The 19657-nt window shown below is 39.9% G+C and overlaps 1 protein-coding gene across 2 annotated transcripts in view; it reads right to left on the reverse strand.

The window, feature by feature from the left end:
* CSMD1 (CUB and Sushi multiple domains 1) overlaps window positions 1-19657 on the reverse strand; it is a 1217927-nt gene that overhangs the window by 813308 nt on the left and 384962 nt on the right. For both annotated transcript variants that reach the window (XM_067468320.1, XM_060788521.2), the window contains exon 3: window positions 8445-8557. In XM_067468320.1, coding sequence (XP_067324421.1) covers window positions 8445-8557 — 113 coding nt within the window. The remainder of the gene's footprint in view (window positions 1-8444; window positions 8558-19657) is intronic.

Here is a 19657-nt window from a genome sequence, read left to right on the forward strand (position 1 = left end):
TATAGACTTAGTAATTAGAAAGTAGACACTCAAACAGAGCTACTACAGTAAACAGAGCACCCTCTGGAGGACACAAATTCTCTGTTATCTAAGTAATAACATTTCCCATCTATTCCTCCTTTCTTGGAAATGTTAATTTAAAAATCCCCTTCAATCTGCTTTTCCATCCTTAGTGGTATTTTTGTACAGAATCAAGACCTCTGAATTAGATGGCACCCAGAGCATTGTCTTGGTCAGTTTCAGTATATAATATTAAAAAAGAAAACATCTGGTAGAGATAAACCCTTTGTATACCCAGGGGCGGCTCAAGCATTACGTGAAGTAAGCCGTTGCGGAACACTTTATTTTGGCAGGGGCGCCAAAAGCGAGGGATGCGGGAAGCTAGCAGAGGCCAGAGGCACCCTGCTGGTGGTGGTATCGAAGCCAGCTGCTCCTCCTCCTCCTTCTCCGCCTCCACTACAACCAGCAGCAGCAGGGTCCCTCTTCCTCCCCGCCCCCGCCGAGCGGTGCAGCCTGCTGCTCTTGCCCTGGCTGCTCTTGCCCCGCCCCTGTGGATGGCCCCTCTCACTGCCGGCACCCCCTGTCACTCCAGGCTTGAGAGGGAGACAGGGGCAGGGACAGCTCAGCTGGCCACCACCCCCGCCAGTCTCCCTGGTAATGGGGCCTTCTGTTCCTCCTCCCCCCCCCATCCTCCATCCCTTTCTCTTCCTCCTCCTCAGGCCGCGCCGCTCGGAGATGCCGAGGGCGAGGGGGGAGGAAGAGGAGGAGGAGCGGCAGACCCGGTTATCAGGGAGACTGGTGGGGTGGTGGCCAGCTGAGCTGTCCCCATCCCCGGCTCCTTCTCAAGCTTGGAGTGACTGGGCAGCGGCGGCAGGAAGGGCCATCCATGGGGGCGGAGCAAGAGCAGCCGGGGGCGACCTCTCCCGCCGACCTCCTCACTCCACTCCCAGCCACCCACTCCCCGTGAGTATATGGCAGTGTAGAGGGAGGTTTAGGGCCCTTCTGCACAACCACATAATCCAGAATATCAATGGCAGGGGGATGTGCAAAAACAAAAACAAAAAAACCCCAGAGTTTTTTTCTTTTTCTTATTTTTTTTCATATTATCTGCTTTGAACTGGATTGTCACAGGGCCCTTCCAGGCAGACCTTATATCCCAGGATCTGATCCCAGGTTTTCAGTTTATCCCAGATTATCTGGCAGTGCAGACTCATATAATCCAGTTCAAACCAAAAAATCTGGGATCAGATCCTAGGATATAGGACCTGTCAGGGACCTTCCACACAAACATATAACCCAGAATATCAAGGCAGAAAATCCCACAATATCTGCTTTGAACTGGGTTATCAGAGTCCACACTCAGATAATGTGGGTTATTCTGCCTTGATATTCTGAGATATGGGGCTATGTGGAAGGGCCCTGAGTCTACAGTGCCATATAATTCGGTCCAAAGCAGAGAATCTGGATACAGCTGTGTAGAAGGGGTTTTGGATCTACACTGCCCTATAACCCAGGATCTAAACCCAGATTATTTTCTTATCCCACATTAATAAATAAAGATTATTATTGTTGTTGTTATTATTATTATTATTATTATTATTATTATTATTATCATCTGGCAGTGTTTAAACCAGTTTAAAGCAAATAATGTCAGTTCAGATCCCAGGGTATAAGGCAGTGTAGAAAGGGTTTTCAGCCCCATCTATGCTGCCATATAAAATACAGATAGAATCATAGAATCCAAGAGTTGGAAGAGACCTCATGGGCCATCCAGTCCAACCCCATTCTGCCAAGAAGCAGGAATATTGCATTCAAAGCACCCCTGACAGATGGCCATCCAGCCTCTGCTTAAAACCTTCCAAAGAAGGAGCCTCCACCACACTCCGGGGCAGGGAGTTCCACTGCTGAACGGCTCTCACAGTCAGGAAGTTCTTCCTCCTGTTCAGATGGAATCTCCTTTCTTGGGGTTTGAAGCCATTGTTCCGCATCCTAGTCTCCAGGGAAGCAGAAAACAAGCTTGCTCCCTCCTCCCTGTGGCTTCCTCTCACATATTTATACATGGCTATCATATCTCCTCTCAGCCTTCTCTTCTTCGGGGTAAACATGCCCAGCTCCTTAAGCCGCTCCTCATAGGGCTTGTTCTCCAGACCCTTGATCATTTTAATCGCCCTCCTCTGGACACATTCCAGCTTGCCAATATCTCTCTTGAATTGTGGTGCCCAGAATTGGACACAATATTCCAGGTGTGGTCTAACCAGAGCAGAATAGAGCATGGGGAGCATGACTTCCCTAGATCTAGACACTATGCTCCTATTGATGCAGGCCAAAACCCCATTGGCTTTTTTTGCTGCCACATCACATTGTTGGCTCAAGTTTAACTTGTTGTCCACAAGGACTCCAAGATCTTTTTCACATGTACTGCTCTCGAGCCAGGCGTCCCCCATTTTGTATCTTTGCATTTTGTTTTTTCTGCCAAAGTGGAGTATCTTGCATTTATCCCTGTTGAACTTCATTTTGTTAGTTTTGGCCCATCTCTCTAATCTATCAAGATCGTTTTGAATCCTGCTCCTGTCCTCTGGAGTATTGGCTTTCCCTCCCAATTTGGTGTCATCTGTAAACTTGATGATCCTGCCTTCTAACTCTTTGTCTAAGTCATTAATAAAGATGTTGAACAGGACCGGGCCGAGGACAGAACCCTGCGGCACTCCACTTGTCACTTCTTTCCAAGATGAAGAGGAAGCATTGGTGAGCACCCTCTGGGTTCGTCCATTTAACCAATTACAGATCCACCTCACCACAGTTTTGCCTAGCCCACATTGGACTAGTTTGTTTGCCAGAAGGTCATGGGGGACCTTGTCGAAGGCCTTACTGAAATCCATTCTCTGCTTTGAACTGGATTATATGGCAGTGTGAACTCAGATAACCCAGTTCAAAGAAGATAATGTGGATTATCTGCCTTGTTATTCTGGGTTACATGGCAATGTTGAAGGGTCCATTGATACCTGATAAATTGCACTTTGTTATGTTTGCCTTAGGGTACCCATAAATCGGAAATAACTTGAGGGCACACAACAACAATTTAAAACACTTTAATCTGATCAGAGGATAACCTTGTTAGTCAGATAGTGTAACAGAGCTGCTTATTTGTGGTCCAGCTGCATTTACTTAGATGATTGTTAGCTAGGAAATTCTGCCTCAAATGGATATTTATGTACTGCATGGCCATCCAGACCAACTCCCTTCACCAGAGCAAGAAAACATAATCAAAGCCCTCCTGACAAAGAGCCATCCAGCCATAGATATAGATAGATATATATGATTCACACATATAATATCATAGATTTGAAAGGGACTCCTAAAGAAGGACAATGATATATTGCATATTCCAAAGTAGGCAAACCAGACCATCTCCACATCAACACTGACAAAGAAACAAGAAATACTGTTTACCCACAAGCAGAAAGGCATTACATAGATTAGAAACCAACTTTCTCATTACTTTCTTTTCAAGATCACCAGACTGGATCACAGCAATGCGTGGCAGGGGACAGCTAGTGTGTGTGTGTGTGTGTGTGTGTGTGGATGGCATAGGCCAACTTTGGCCCCCCATGTGATTTGGACTTCAACACCCACAATTCCAAACAGCCAGTAGGAAGTTCAAAATACCCGGAGGGCCAAAATTTGTCCATGTGTGTGTGTGTGTGTATCTCAGTGATTGGTTTTGGGGGGGGGGGGCGCCAAAATATTCTTTGCTTACCATTGAAAATTACCTAGGGTCGCCTCTGTGTATACCTATACAAGAGGCTGTGCGTTTGAATTGGGATAGGCTTCTGTTTGTTGGTTGGTCTTACAACATTTGCCACCTCATTACACAAGGGAAAATTGGTCCCTTGCTTCTTTTTGGCTACAGGGCCTGGCAACATGATGCAGGTTGTGACCCCATCCCATTCATGGCCAAAGTGGTGAGGAAGTGTTGCAAGACACTGCCTCACCAACAACAAAAGATAAATTGAGTTTTGGATAGGTCCAACAGAGCTACTCGTGGTTTTGGTGCTTTTCCTCTATCTGATAACGAAAGGGTAACAAGGCAATGTGCATTTCCACTCTTTCTCTTCTCTGATGGAGGCAGGGACAGGATGCCAACACACCCTGCCCTGATGCCCCCATGTGATGGGGGGGGGGGAGGAGAAATCTCACCTGAATCAGAGATTGATGAAAGTCAGTTTGGTTGCCACTTAGATTCTGGAATCCTATCTGCAAAATGTGTGAGTGGTTTCACTTTTTTCACGTTAACACAGCAGTGTGGGGGAAAGCAGGCAAAATCTAGTATTTCGGAGCCACCTCTTTCTCCAATCCTTTTTGTCCTTCATGGCTTCTATGCCCACAGCTTTTTCTCCTACTGCTGCTACTGCTGGCATAGTGCACCAGCAAGATTTTGGCCAAAGCATACTTTCTGTTCAACTGTCCCTTTTTAGTTCCAGTGAAATGGGAGGGTGTGTGAGTCGCTGCAAGGTGCCTTCTGTTTTGTTGGTGATTGCTAGCAAAATGGAACTGGGGGACCCATCAGTATGATGAGCTCCCTACCCCCTTATACACCACGCTAACCCATAGTCATTTTCTCTTTTCTCTTCTCGTCTCCATTATACCATGTACCCGAATAAGATTTATTTTGCTCTGTTATATCCTGTGGATGTAATAATGTGCCCAAGTACTTCCTTATCAATTTGATTGTTCAAATAGGGAGATCCACTACTATTTCTCATATTTCTCAGGGAAAATATCCAAGAAACCCTGTTGAATTTGCCAGTGTATTATTTTCATTGATCACTCTACATTCCAATGCACATGCAGTGTCCTCAGTTTCATTTTAGAAGTAGTTGTTATATTTGAAAAGAATCTTTTTGGGTTGCCAGAATTTTTTTTCGGGCTGTATGGCCATGTTCCAGAAGCATTCTCTCCTGATGTTTCTCTTTTTGCTATGCCTTTCTCTACTCCACTGGAAGTAGATGGTACCTGTTAGAACACTGTCTGATTTTCTCTGACACATAAAGTGTGCAAGCCTATCCCCTATGACCCAGTTTAGATGCTAAGAGCCTGGAAAACTACACAATGTCTGTACATGTTTCTTAGCTTAGGGAGCCCTGGGACGCTTTGCAGTTCCTGACCTTGCCTGACCAAAATCATAGCCTGGTAGAAAAGCTTGAACAGAATCTCTTTACAAAGCCTGTGCAGTGCCTACAGATATGCCATAAGGAATATTTCCGCTTAATCCAACCATCAATCCCACAATAGTAAGGTAAAGCATACTCAAGGGTTTTTTGATACACTGAAACAATACATCAACAAAACATACAAAAATGTGATTTTCCATTGTTTCAAGAAGCTTTTGATGAACAATTCATTTGGGTTTTTAATGCAAAAAAAATCACACAAATAGACAGAAAAAGCCAAAGGGGTAGGGGAGCTAGAAGTGTTGTGGAACTTATTCAGTCTTGCATGAATGAAAAAATGAAGACTTACATCCCCACATATAGTTGAAATGACTGAAGGGAATTTACAAATAATATATTGGAGACTGGCCAAATGCTATCCCAAGATCTTCAGATGAGCTCAAAAAATACAACACACCATTATACAAGGTTCAACACCTTCTTCAACTTCATAGATTAGTTCAACTAAACATTCTTTGTAGTCTTTATTACACTCTGTCAAGCCTGCAACTAGTGTTCACAGCTTAAATAAACAACAAAGGAATCCTTTCAATTTTTATTTAGTTTTGCCAAAACAATATACTATTTCATGGAACAGTACGTTTTGTGGAAAACATGATTTTCCACACAAAAGAAAATCACAAAAATTCAGCTGAGTGGTAAGGTTTACCATATGGTGATACAAAGAAAACAAAGCAACCAACTAGCTCAGAATTAGGTTCTTGTGGGTTTTTTCGGGCTATAGAGCCATGTTCTAGAGGCATTTCTCCTGACGTTTCGCCTGCATCTATGGCAAGCATCCTCAGAGGTAGTGAGGTCTGTTGAAATTAGGACAATGGGTTTATATATCTGTGGAATGGCTGGGGTGGGGCAAGGAGCTCTTCCCTGCTTCAGCTAGGTGTGAATGTTTCAACTGATCACCTTCATTAGCATTTGAAGGCCTGCCTGAGCCTGGGAAAATCTCTTGCTGGGAGGTGTTAATCTGTGCCTGGTTGTTTCCTCTCTGTTGTTTTGCTGTTGTAATTTTAGAGTTTTTTAATACTGGTAGCCAGATTTTGTTCATTTTCATGGTCTCTTCCTTTCTGTTGAAATTGTCCACATGCTTGTGGATTTCAATGGCTTCTCTGTGTAGTCTGACATGGTGGTTGTTGGTGTGGTCCAGCATTTCTGTGTTCTCAAATAATATGCTGTGTCCAGGCTGGTTCATCAGGTGCTCTGCTATGGCTGACTTCTCTGGTTGAAGTAGTCTGCAGTGCCTTTCATGTTCCTTCATGTTCCATGCGTGTCTGGGCGCTGCGTTTGGTGGTCCCTATGTAGACTTGTCCACAGCTGCATGGTATACGGTAGACTCCTGCAGAGGTGAGAGGATCCCTCTTGTCCTTTGCTGAACGTAGCATTTGTTGGATTTTCTTGGTGGGTTTGTAGATTGTTTGATAGCTCAGAATTGCTAGTTACCTTTAGTTAACAACTAGACTGGTATGATATTCTTTGCTCAAGTCTGAAGGATAATAACAGTCAAATAATCTCAGATGACTCACATTTTAAACCTTAACATAAACAACTGAGATCTGGCTAAATGTTTCCACACCAAACAACTTCAAACAGAGGGTGATAGAAATTATAAATTCAGCATGCTAATCTGAACAACAGAAAACCAATTTAATGATTTTCTAAAATTTACCATCCAGCAAATTATTTCATGGGTCTACTATAAATGGTGCTAGAAAGCCTATGTAAGCCACAGATAGCCTTCTTGCACTTATACACTAATAAGGACTCTAGATTAGACAGTTGCATAATTTTAAATTTGTACAGAAGTTTCTCCATTCTCATTACCTCTACTGATAAGTTAGGGCTAGAAACACCATGAAACCAAAACAGAGGCCTATTCAAGAACAAGTCTTTTGGATACACATGAATGTGATTACTTTTAACAGTTCTATTGTATGTATGCCTACTAAGAAACAAATTTCATTAAATTCAATTGTATTCATGAACAGGTAAGGATATAAGGATTATAACTTTGGGATACCATCCTTTGCATCTCAGCTTTTATTTGTAAAAAGGATTGTGTCTTAAGATGCTATTTGTCAATATTCCATGTATTTTTATATCCATAACCAAAGCAAACAGAATTTTCTTTTTTGGGAAGCTCATCCAAATTCATATCCCATTGACAGTTATGCACTGCAGAATTGATACATCCTCGCTGAATGTGCCTTTGGAATATAAATGGATTCCTAAGGGGAATTGTGATCCTTTGCACTGAACTACCTTCAGCCCAATATCATTTTTCTACAATCGATTCAACAGGATGAACATTTCAATGTAAAATCCAGTGCAAAGAATCCTCACTAAAGGGAATAGGTTTTTCATTCCAGAAAAACTGGAGAAGGAAAACAATGCAATGAAAGGAAATCTGTGCGTGAATAGTAGATAGTGAAAGAAAGATTTTTCATTTTTCAACATAGCAGCTTTAAAAAAGCATTAAAATTTCACAAATTTATTCACACCATTTCTAGACTCCTCATAAATAATTTATTTTAGTAAGAGAGAACAGCTGTTCAAATAAATATAAAAGAAAACTATTGTAGCATTTCTTCATAAAATTTCCATTAATCCATAAAGGCCATGCTCATTGAGAAGTTGCAAAACAAAACAAATAAATATAATAAAAACTTTCAAACTGCTTATCCTGCCTTATTTAAAGATCTTCAAGATTAGACATTAAAAGCCAATCTTGTACTAAATGAAGTATATTTTCCATCTTTCCTAGCATCCAGAGAAGACATCAGAATGCTCATCCATGATCCATTCTCAAGCATTGAAGAAACAACAGTAGACTCACAAAATAAAGATATGATGTTTCCAAGTATTCTGTCCAATAATAATAATAATAATAATAATAATAATAATAATGAGGTAAATGAAGAAAAAGGCCAAAATCAGTATGCAAAGTTTTCAGTAATTCTGGTCCAAACACTACAAACAGCAAATCTGAACATATTCAAGAGTATTTGAATATGTATTATCAATACATATGTATGGCAACATGTCCTTCTACAAGTTTGCTTTTAAATCCAATTACTCCATGGGGTGGGGACAGGGGGACAAGGATGGACACTCAAAACTTAAATAATAAAAAAAGTTCAGTTATAAATGTTCCATCACATTTTTCTAAAGATTTCCAATAGATCTTGAATATATGTGAAAAGCATTGGTGTGGCATCTTACCTTCATATATAACCTTGAATCCCTGGGCACTCACAGCAAAGTCAGTAGTGAAGCAGAGAGTAAGTATAGAACCTGTGCTCACTATAGATGACGGCAGCTGAAATCCAGAAAGCCTGGGGAAAATGTTAAAAAATGATATTAAAAGATGTCTCAATATATGTCATTACTGTGGCAATAATTACAAGTACCAATAACAACAAAATAATAATAGCAGTGCTTAAACTGTTCTGCTATCTTGCATTTTTCATACCTATTAATTTAGGACAATTTGAAAGTATTTCAATTTCCCTTTAAATATTTGTGTTTTCCCACAAATGAGAATTTAGGTAATATACCCGTCTTGTAAGAAATGCAACTTAAATCCCCCTTTCTTTAATTTTTTAGTATGTACAGGTCTGCACCAATCCAGATGTACCAAAATGTGGGTTACACCTTGAAAATGAACATGCTAATTTCAAAAGGAGTCAATAGCACCACATAAAAAGAAACAACACCACATGGATCCGCAATTGTTTGAAAAATGATGCTAAAAAGAATTCCATCAGTGGCATTTCTTTGAAAGATTTATTTAGTGAAGTGTCTTAGAACCCTTTCTTAGGGCTACTATCTTTTAAAAAAATGACTTAAACAATGAAGTGGAGGGAATTTTTATCAAATTTGCAGATAGAATAAAACTGAGAGGGGCATTGAATACTGTTTCCTGCGCAGAATTTTTTTTCCAGAAAAATTATATTTTCTGCACAAAAATGTCCAAATTTCAAATTTCAGAATGAGTTGTGAACTGCAAACATTACCACCTGTCCAGGATTGTCATGGTTTCCTGATATTTGAGAAACATGTTTTTCTAATTATTTTCTAAAAAATATTATTTCCATACCTGCCTCAGACCCTTAAAATCACCTCTGATGTGTGGAGTTTGGTTCATAAATGCTGTCTTAGGCAGGCATTTCAAAACCAGCTAAAATAAGGACTGAAGTTTGAATTTGACTATCAGTTGCCTAGAACAGGGCTTCTTAAACTGTGGGTCCTAACCCCATTGAGGTCCCATTCAAGCAAGAAAGGGGTCACAAAAATTTGGCAACAGTAAAAGGTTTCTGAGTGCCATCTATTTACACAAATTTGTTGGCCTGCCCTTACAGTGGATTCTGCAGAAAATGCGTCAGCTGTACTCCACAAAAAAGGTAAATCAGCCTGTTTAGCAAGCCTTTCAAGCATTTGATTTTATACCTCTTTTGATACCCATAGACCTGGGGTCATCCAAAAATTTCTTAGGCTGAAAGGGATCATTATTCTAAGTGCCCTGGCTTAGAATATTGCTTTTGGCTGTTGCCAGGAGTGTCAGCTCTGGCATAGTTCAAATTGCCCATCAACCCTTGAAAACATACTAGCAAGTGTGTCTATATATTGGGCCTCATCACGCTTAACAATTTAAGCATCCTAGGATGCTTGCCAGCCCATTTAGGAAGGGATGGGCATGCAGTCTATTACATAACATCCCTGAACTTCTGGCAAGTACCGTGCCTCCAAGTGGTGTGAAGCATCCTAGGAAGGTTCTCATGTTGTCCTGACTCCAATGGAGCCAGCATACTTCTGCCCTGGTTGGATAACACTTCCCACTTACTGGTGAAATGACACCTGGCCAGGGGGGCAGGTGGTGGTTGATAGGGTGCTGAATATCACAAAGTCTAGAGCCAATCTATTGTTCTAAATCATACGAAGAGATTATCAAATTAGTAATATACAGAACTATCCATGTGGTTCAGCATTGCTTTTGACAACAAAACCATTCGCATATCATGCATAACATAACTTAGGCTCCTTCCACACAGCTGAATAAAATCCCACATTATCTGTTCTGAACTGGAATATATGGCAGTGTGGACTCGTATAACCAGGTTTAAAGCAGATATTGTGTGATTTTCGACTTGATATTCTGGGTTATATGGCTATGTGGAAAGGCCCTTAGAGGCTTAAGGACTATAACATAATTGGAGTTAAAAATCAATAAGCTAAACTGAGTAAGTACTTGTGTAAAGAAATAGGGTATAAGATGTAATTGTAAACAAAATGTTCAAAACAGAACTCTACACTGATATTCCCAGTTCCAATTCCAATATCACAAATACATAAATATAGTATCGTATTATTATGTTTACCATTTACCTTTTGGTTTTTTTTTCTCCATAGTCTTTCTATAGTCTTTTCTACAGACTTTCTTCTCAAGACTGTGATCAAAGGCATATCCCAATAGGCCTCAACACTCCGTACTAGTAACATGACAAGATGTTCTCAAGCTAGTATAGCATTTTTTCTAAGTAGATAAGTTGATAATCCTCTATGATGAGGTAGCAGCTGGCTAATACTAAAAAAGCTATACTCTCATGTTTTCATGTTTGTTTGATATACTTCATATACACATCAAATGCTGAATTTCAGGACATTTTTATGTAATGCTCTTGTGGCTATAGCTTGATCTCATATTGCCTTAGTAAATATTTCCAGCTTTAGGATGTCTTCCTATGGGGATGAATACTATTGACAAATGACTGGTGATTTGCCTTTGATTTGCTGCAGGATTAGATTTCAGGCAACAGATTTTATGTGAAGTCATTGTGACAACTGTGATTTTTTTCCTTCTCTTTTTGAACTACCTAGGTAAAAGGTGAACAAATGCAAAATGACTATCTGGATATGTCAAGCATACCACTGTTTGCATAAATGCTCACACTTGTGTATAAAACAAAATCACAATGCAAGAAGAGTATAATTTAACTATTAATTTTGCTCTTCATCCATGTTTAAGATCTAAAGACCTTATCGTACTGATGCCCCCCCGCTCCCGCTCCCCGCATTCTGTTTAGTTCCATTCTGCTGGGAATTGCTGGTGAAACAGAAAGCATGTGTGTTGCTTCGCATTGGCACCGTGTCCCTGCCCATCGGAAAAAAGGAAAGGGCCAAAACTGCAGGTAGTTCCATTGGAGCTACCCAAAAGACACCTTACCTTTCATTGTTGGCAAGGAAATGTCTTGCGACACTTCCTTCCTACTTCAGCCATGAATGAGGCAGGGCCACAGGCTGCATCATGTGATGACACTCAGCAGGCCCCATGACTAAAGAGGAGCAAGGAGCCCAAAAACCCCAATATGATGAGGTGGTAAAAGTCAGGCTACACAAGTTCCCTAAATTGAAACAATATAAAATCCAGTATTAGCTGAATCAGTATAGTAGATTTTATTCTTTAAAATGAGTCACGTTTCTATAATCAGATTCAAAAATATAAAGAACTGCAATGCTGTTTCAAGCATTACTTTCATTTCCTGTTCAAAATGAATGAATACCTATGAAGCATATTTACTTATTTTCCCACTACAATATTTGTTCATGTTAGCTGACCCCGCTATCAGCAAACTAAATGAGACAATATAAGCTATTTGTACATTTTAGAAGTTAAAACTGGGTAGTGTAGGAAGAGCGGGCAAACTGAATTGGATTTTTAAAAAACTTCAACTGATCGATCCTCTTCAAGTCTGTCATTTTTCCTGCTATATCCCATGCAAATATTTAATCTGCAGTGAAAACCATCAGGCACTATACTGATATTTTGTAAACATCAGTTTTATTCAGTTTAAAGAGCAGCATGTTATCATTCCCCATTTTAAGCAAATACACTACAAAGGCGAATAAGGAATTTTTTTTGCACAATATACAGTAGATATCTTTTTTGAGGTGAGAAAACCCACATTTGTTGCTGACAAAGACAGTATCAGAGTTTTCAGTCTGCATTTAAACTGTTTTCCCTATTGTGCTAAACAGCCATTACAGTAATGTTCTCAATAGGAGCAGTTCTCCTAAATTTCAAAAAAGATGAAGGACACATAAAAGGTAAGCCCACAATCCCTGAAATTCTCCTTAAAATGTTTTCATCCTTACACTTCCTTCCACATATCCCTTGAAAATATAAAGACGAGACATGTACAAAGGTTTTATTTCTCACTTTCAAAGGTTTGTGACTCTGACACATTTTTCATCATTTGATTATTTACCATTTTAAGACTTCTTGAATATCATAAAACTAGTACAGCCTTTGTAAGTAGAGATGGACACACTTTCCAAGCCCCCATAGAGAAGTTGAGAATTTTTTCCTGTTGAAAAAAAAAGCCCTGAATTCATCAACTTTACTTCTTTCCCCTTACCCAACATAAATTTTAATAGTATTTTTATAGTCTCTTTTCTCCCTTAAGGTTTAGAGAAATAAGAGAACCACTGTAACTCACAAGGATTACTGGAGATCAATTGAGCCAAACCAAGGCTAACCAAAGTTGTAGTAGATCCAGCCAAGGGATGCTGGACATTATTTAGAACATCCTGGGTCCTACATTTGTCTCTGGATCAAATGAAGCTTGGATCTGGTATCTCTGCTTTACCCCTCCCTCCACAATTTCTCTACCTTCCTGCCTTCATACTCCCAAGAACAACAACTCATGTGTGCTCAAATCAGATCCTGGAAATTTCTAGGAACCAAGATATTATCTTTCATATACCTGCTCCCTGGCCATCCCTGGCATTTCTTAACAACAAAAATATGCATTGCTCAAAATACAAATTTACTTTTTCTTTTTTAAAAATTAGCAGTATTTAAAGAACCTCCCTACCCACCCATATCAGTTATAATGGTCCACCCCTGCTATAGGGCAAGACTAAATTGGTGGAGTGTATGAAGTCCATGGGGAGACCCATGCAGGCTTTTCTCCTTGATCGTGTTTAGTATTTGTTTTTAGAGTCCCTTTCTACCCTCACTATCACTCTTTCCACTAATTCTGGCTCAAAATCTAAGCTGCAAAATAATTGTGAAGCTTATGAAAATATGCCTCAACATATGCCTGACCCTAAACCAGTGTCTATCATCAGTAATGGATTGGATGAAGGCAAACAATTTGAAACTTAATCCAGACAAGACAGAGACACTCCTAGTCAGTCATAAGGCAGGCCAAAGAATAGGGATCCGGCCTGTGCTGGATGGGGTCACATTACACAGGATCACAGTTTGGGGGTCCTCCTGGACTCAGCACTAAACCTGGAGACCCAGGTGTTGCCAGTGGCTGGGAGGGCTTTTGCATAATTAAAATTTGTGTACCAACTGTGCTGGTTCCTTAAGAAGCCAGATCTGGCCACATTGGTACATGCCTTAGTTACATCCCGTCTGGATTATTGTAACACACTCTATGTAGGGCTGCCTCTGAAGAGTGCTTGGAAACTTCAGCTGGTCCAAAGAGCTGCAGCCAGTTTGCTCACTGGGGCTGGCTACAGAGAGCAGACAACCTGCAGCCAGCCTCATACTGGGCACAATTCAAAGTGCTGGTTATGACATTTAAGGCCCTAGATGGCTTACAACAAGGCTCTTTGGCCAACTACATCCTCTTGTACAAACCTGCCTGGGCCCTGAGAGCTTCAGTAGAGGTCCTTCTTTCAGTCTCACTTCCATCTCAAGCACAATTGATGGGAACGAGAGAGAAGGACCTCTCAGTGGCTGCCCCTCAACTCTGGAACTTCCTGCCCAGGGAAGTAAGAATAGGCCCCTCCCTGCAGTCCTTCAGGCAGCAGATTAAAACCTTTTTTATTCAGGCAGACTTTTAACGAAGAAGGTTTTTAAGATCCTCAGGGGCTGTTGTGATTGTACATGCTTTTAATGATGTTTAATACTGTTTTAATACTTGTATACTTGTATATTTTAAGTTGTATTGAAATGCTTTTAGGTGTGAGCCACTTTGAATCTCCATATGGAGAGAAAAGGCAGGATAATAACAACAACAACAACAACAACAGTCCTGAGGTTGGCTTTAACAATCTTCTACACATTGTTCTTGATGCAGTGTGATCCTCTTATCCATGGATTTCATATCCATGGTTTCATTTATCCACATTCCAAAAACATATCCTACTTTGAAGTCTTTTGTGGGCCTCTCTTGGGCTATCAGTGCTATTCTATCATATGTTTTTGACCAAAATGTTTATGGACCTACCTAAGTCCTCCAGTGGTATTCTATTGCATGTATTCACCCCAAGTATATTAAAAATATAGAGTGACCGGTTATCTGTGGTTTTAGGTATCCACTGGAAATCTTGGAATATATCTCGCACAAGTATGAGAGTTTAAACTGTACTTGTTGAATCTAAGTTATTTGAATGTACAGTGGAATGCTAGTGACTGCTGTGACCTTAAAGTAGCATGCATTCATGTCTAAATCCTGGGGGAGTGAGCCATATTTGTAACCGTAGATTAGAGGCAAACAACAATTTCTTCTGGAATTACACCAAGTACCCATCCAGATGTGCAGCAACATCATATAGTTATGGAGTCAGGAGAAATGCCTCTAGAACATGGCTCTATAGCCCGAAAAAACCCACAAGAACCTAGTGATTCCAGCCATGAAAGCCTTCGACAATACATATAGTTATGGTTTGAATACTGGCTGACAGTGAATAGGAAAAAGGAACTGCTGGTTCAGTACTTTCAAAATATATTTTCTGATTTGGAAGAAATACAGATTTCATAGGCTTTTTTGTAGTTGTTTTTATTTCTAGTCCCAAATCTCTCTTCTATACTACTCTCAACCCATTGATGTTCCCAGTAGATACTTGAAAGCTACTTGGTTAAGCACTGAATATGTTTTAAAAATCTTTAACAAAGTAAAAAAAGGTAGTAAATTACTACTTTATTTTTTCATTAGAAGTAGCTCCCAAGTGATCATTGCACATTTTTCAGTTGAGATATAAAGCCATATCCCAAATTAAAATTGTTTACATGCAAAACACATCACTCAGGGATTTGATGCCTATTTTATGCACATTGGTGCCTTCAAGGGTTTGGGGGATTTTTAGCATGCAGATTATCATATTTGTCAACTTTAAAAGAAATGTGTGCAAGTTCCTTAACAATTAAACCTTGAATGCTAAGTAAAGCAAGTGTCAAGAAGACAAAATCTGTTCAAATCCCATGGCAGTTGGTGTGCTTTTGCTTTTTAGATCTCTGATAATTAGATAAACTCACATTGCTTCAGGCAAAGCTTGAAATACTGCAATTCCCTTACTTTCAAAACCAGGTACTGAGGAACAAAGCAATATCCAAGGCTCACCAATTTGTATTCAGGGGAAATTAATGTCAGGAGTTGAATGAGGCTTGACTTCCAGCTTTGTATGACTACGTTAATTTAATATTGCTTGAACAAATTAAGAATGTGAAAAAATGCAAGATACCCCCTGCCCCAATTTTCTGGACTTCCTTGTCTCATTCTCTATTGTGACTCATTGCCATCTTTTACCTCCTCCTAATCAGAGCTTGGAAAAATTCCTTTTCATCTCCAAGAATTCTCCAGTTAGTATGACCACAAATAAATAAATGCATGTCCCACAGTTCCTGTTCACTAATGTAAAGTACTATACATCGAAGATGATGTAGAAGGAGCTATGTGTTCACTTTCAATGGCAGACTCTCCTTGGCTAGGGGGCCTTCTACAATTTATTATTTATTTATATATTTATAAATAAATAATACCACTTGTATACCACTTTTCTCACCCCGAGGGGGACTCAAAGTGGTTTACACATATGTAATGGCAAAATTCAATGCCAGTACAAACAATTACAATTATAGACTACAATTAGACATAAATCAAGTTAAAAACAGTGCATCCACAAGCAATAAAACAATCATTAAAACAATAAAATAGTCTGGTTCGTCGAATCGCCGTTCCAGCCATTGTCTTTCTGAAATGCTGCATAAATTTACTTCTACTGCGCGAAGGCCTGGTCCCAAAGCCATGATTTTTTTTCTAAAAGCCAGGAGGGAGGGAGCAGATCTTACCTCATTTGGGAGTGTCTTCCATAGGCGGGGAGCCACAGCTGAGAAGGCCCTGTCTCTCATCCCTGCAAGACGCATCTATGCTGTTGATAGGAGCGAGAGCAGGGCCTCCCCGGATTACCTTAGATTATGAGGTGGGATGTAGGAGTGGATGTGTTCGGACAAGTAAGCTGGGCCAGAACCATATAGAGCTTTATAGGTCAAAACCAGCACTTTAAATTGGGCTCAGAGATGGACCGGCAGCCAGTGGAGCTGGCATAGCAGGGGGGTGGTATGCTCCCTGTATGCCACCCCCGTTAGTAATCTGGGTGCTGCCCATTGAACTAGCTGAAGTTTCCAAACCATCGTCAAAGGCAGCCCCAAGTAGAGCACGTTGCAGTAATCCATTCGGGATGTAACCAGAGCGTGGACCACCGTGGCCAGATCAGACTTCCCAGTCCAACACAGCAGCCAAGCACCGGTTCAAGGTCTGGACAGCCTCCTTAGTATGAGGCAACCAGAATATCAAGAAGATAATGTGCAATATCTGCTTTGAACTGGGTTATCTGAGTCCACACTGCCACATAATCCAGTTTAATACGTATTTTATATAGCTGTGTGGAAGGGGTCTAAGATATATCAAACCTGAAGAAGACATTCGGGGAAGCTATGAAAAGATCTCAGATGGACATGCATGATGATGAACTCCCTATGATTTGTCCAAAGCAATCTTTCTGACTGAACTTATTCATGAAGGGCATTACACCGTACTTCCCCCTTTTTTGTGACATAGACTGCAGAACACAGATTATACTTGGTGTTTCCTACTCAGTGTATCAGTGCTGATCATACTACAGACTTTTTGTGGTATTTGTTTCCTTGAAATACAACGCTTAGAGCATCCTCCAAATACAGAGATAGAAACTTTTCTGATAAACTTGCCAATTATGAAGTGATGTCAGCCTTTGTCTATTTCTCTCTGCCTGTTCATTTTGCCAGATGTACAATTCAACATGTATATTTGTTAGAAATTGCCTGATCCCAAAGAAGTATGTTCTTCTTACTAGTTTGCTTTTTACTAAAGTGATTTCTCTCACGTCATTCCATGATGTTAAACATAAATAAATACTGAAAACAATTTTCTGAAATCATAGGTGATCTTTTCTTCCTTTTAGATTTGATACTATCCTGGCTAGCTTAGAGTATTTAGAGAAGAAATTATTTTTTTTTTCCTTTTATGCAACTTGCTTGTTTTATCTGTCTAGAATTTGACCACAAGTTGAGGGCAAGTATAAGAATAATTAAACTCTGCCTTACAGTGAGAAGTTCCAGTTGGCTGCTTTAATTTCTTGATCAAGAAATTTGAAATCCCTTAAATGTCTTATTTTTTTCCCCTGATGAAGGATTTTATTTGGAATGTTCTCCCCAGAAAGACAAGACAAGTCCTGTCACTATCCTCCTTCAACAGGGACCTGAAAATCTGGTCATTCCAACAGGCTTCTTAACATTATCCTAGCCATTGGTTTGGTCCCTGCTCTACACTTAACCCACTTTCCTGGCCCTATGTTAACTCATACTAGACCTGGCCCAGTAGGCCTTGGAAATGAGTAACCCCAGGCCCTACCCTGGCCATTATTTAGGTTCCTGCTCTGCACTTTACCCACTTCCCTGGCCCTATGCTCACCCATCGGCCTTCCTATAGCTATTCAGCAGGCCTTGGAAATTAGTAGCCCCACGTTCTACTCTGATCATCAGTTAGGACCCTGCTTTGCACTTTACCCATGCCCCCGGCCCTATGCTACTTCGTCTCACTAGCCTAGCCTTCTTATAGTTGTCTAGGCCCACTCTGAAATTCTGGCCATTGGGAGTAGAATTTTGTTTGATGGAATAGTACTGGAAGTGGTTTTAAATTTGAAATATGTATGACTGTTTTAATAGTATTATGTTTATGTTTTGTAAAGGTTATTCTGTATGATGTTGTATTGGTGACTGAATGCTTTACCTATGCTGGAAACTGCCCTGAGTCCCTTTGGGGAGATTATCATTTTTTTTTTTTAAAAAAAAATAAAGTTCATATTTTCATAACCTGCTTATGTAGTAAGCAGAAAGAAATGGCTTTGCATCACACAACATGTTTGCAGTGTTTAAGTCCTGAAATAGTTAAAAGTGTGTTTGCATACCATAGTAATATTTCTCTGTGAAAAGAATGGACAGTGAGTGCTAAAACACCTGGCCCTTCAGGTGTTTTTCACATCAACTCCTACAATTCCTAACAGTTGATAGGCTGTTGAGAATTGTGAGAGAAGAAGTTCAGAACAGTTGGAGGGTTGAAGTTTCCTGATGCCTCTTCTAGAGTCATTTAATGGATTGCATTCGAGAGTGAGAGAAAGCCTCTGAAGGTTCAAATATTCATAGAAGACATAATGCATTTCTTCAGCTGAATTCTCATAATTAGAAGTCACAATAGCCATCTAAGCCATTCCTCTGCCATGCAGCTACCACACTCCTGAAAAATGCCCATTTAATCTCCTCTTAAAGATCCCCAATGAAGGAAATATCCCTTCTTGAATCAAGACACTGGTTTGGTTTAGTTAGAGATGTACCAAGCTGTAGATCTGTTCAGCCCCCAGATTACCTCCTTGTCTACAATAATATCAAGAGGATCTTGCCAAAGTCTCACTGAAATCAAGATATAATACATTTAAAGCATTCTGCTGATCTATCAAGTGTGTAACTCTATCATGAGAAGGAAGAAAGTGTGTTAGTTTAAAATTGATTTTGAGAAAGCCATGCTGGTTGTTAGTAATCACAACATTATTTTCTAAACTTGTATTGACTGTTTAATGATCTGTTTTAGGCTTTTTCTTGGTATCGCTATAAAGTTAACTAGGCATAGTTACACTGCTCCTCCTTTTTGCCCCTTTTAAAGACAGGGACATTATTCTTTTGCAATCATCTTTGACTTCATCTATCCTCCAAGCCTTCTCAGATATTACAGGTAATAGTTCTGAAATTACAACTGTAAGTTCCTTCAGTAGTCTGAGATGCTGTTTATCCTGCACTGAAGACTGGAATTCATTAAGATATAACAGCTGTATCAAGACAAATGTTATGGGAAATCAAACATATATTAGTGTCCTAAGCACCATGAATATTACTCATCAGAGGTCCTTAGTGTGTTGTGGTATTACTATATTATCTAAAGCAAAATACTGTGCAATATTTTTAGTTTCATGTTTCTGAGATTATTACAAGTAGTAGCAGTATTAATAATAATAGTGGTATACTGTGCCAACAGCATGCCTTGTTAGAATGACACTAAATAAGATATTTCATTATAAATATAAGAGGAAAGGTTTGGAGAATATGGTATCAT

Source organism: Anolis sagrei, chromosome 1 (genome assembly GCF_037176765.1).
Source record: "Anolis sagrei isolate rAnoSag1 chromosome 1, rAnoSag1.mat, whole genome shotgun sequence".
Classification (NCBI taxonomy): Eukaryota; Metazoa; Chordata; class Lepidosauria; order Squamata; family Dactyloidae; genus Anolis; species Anolis sagrei.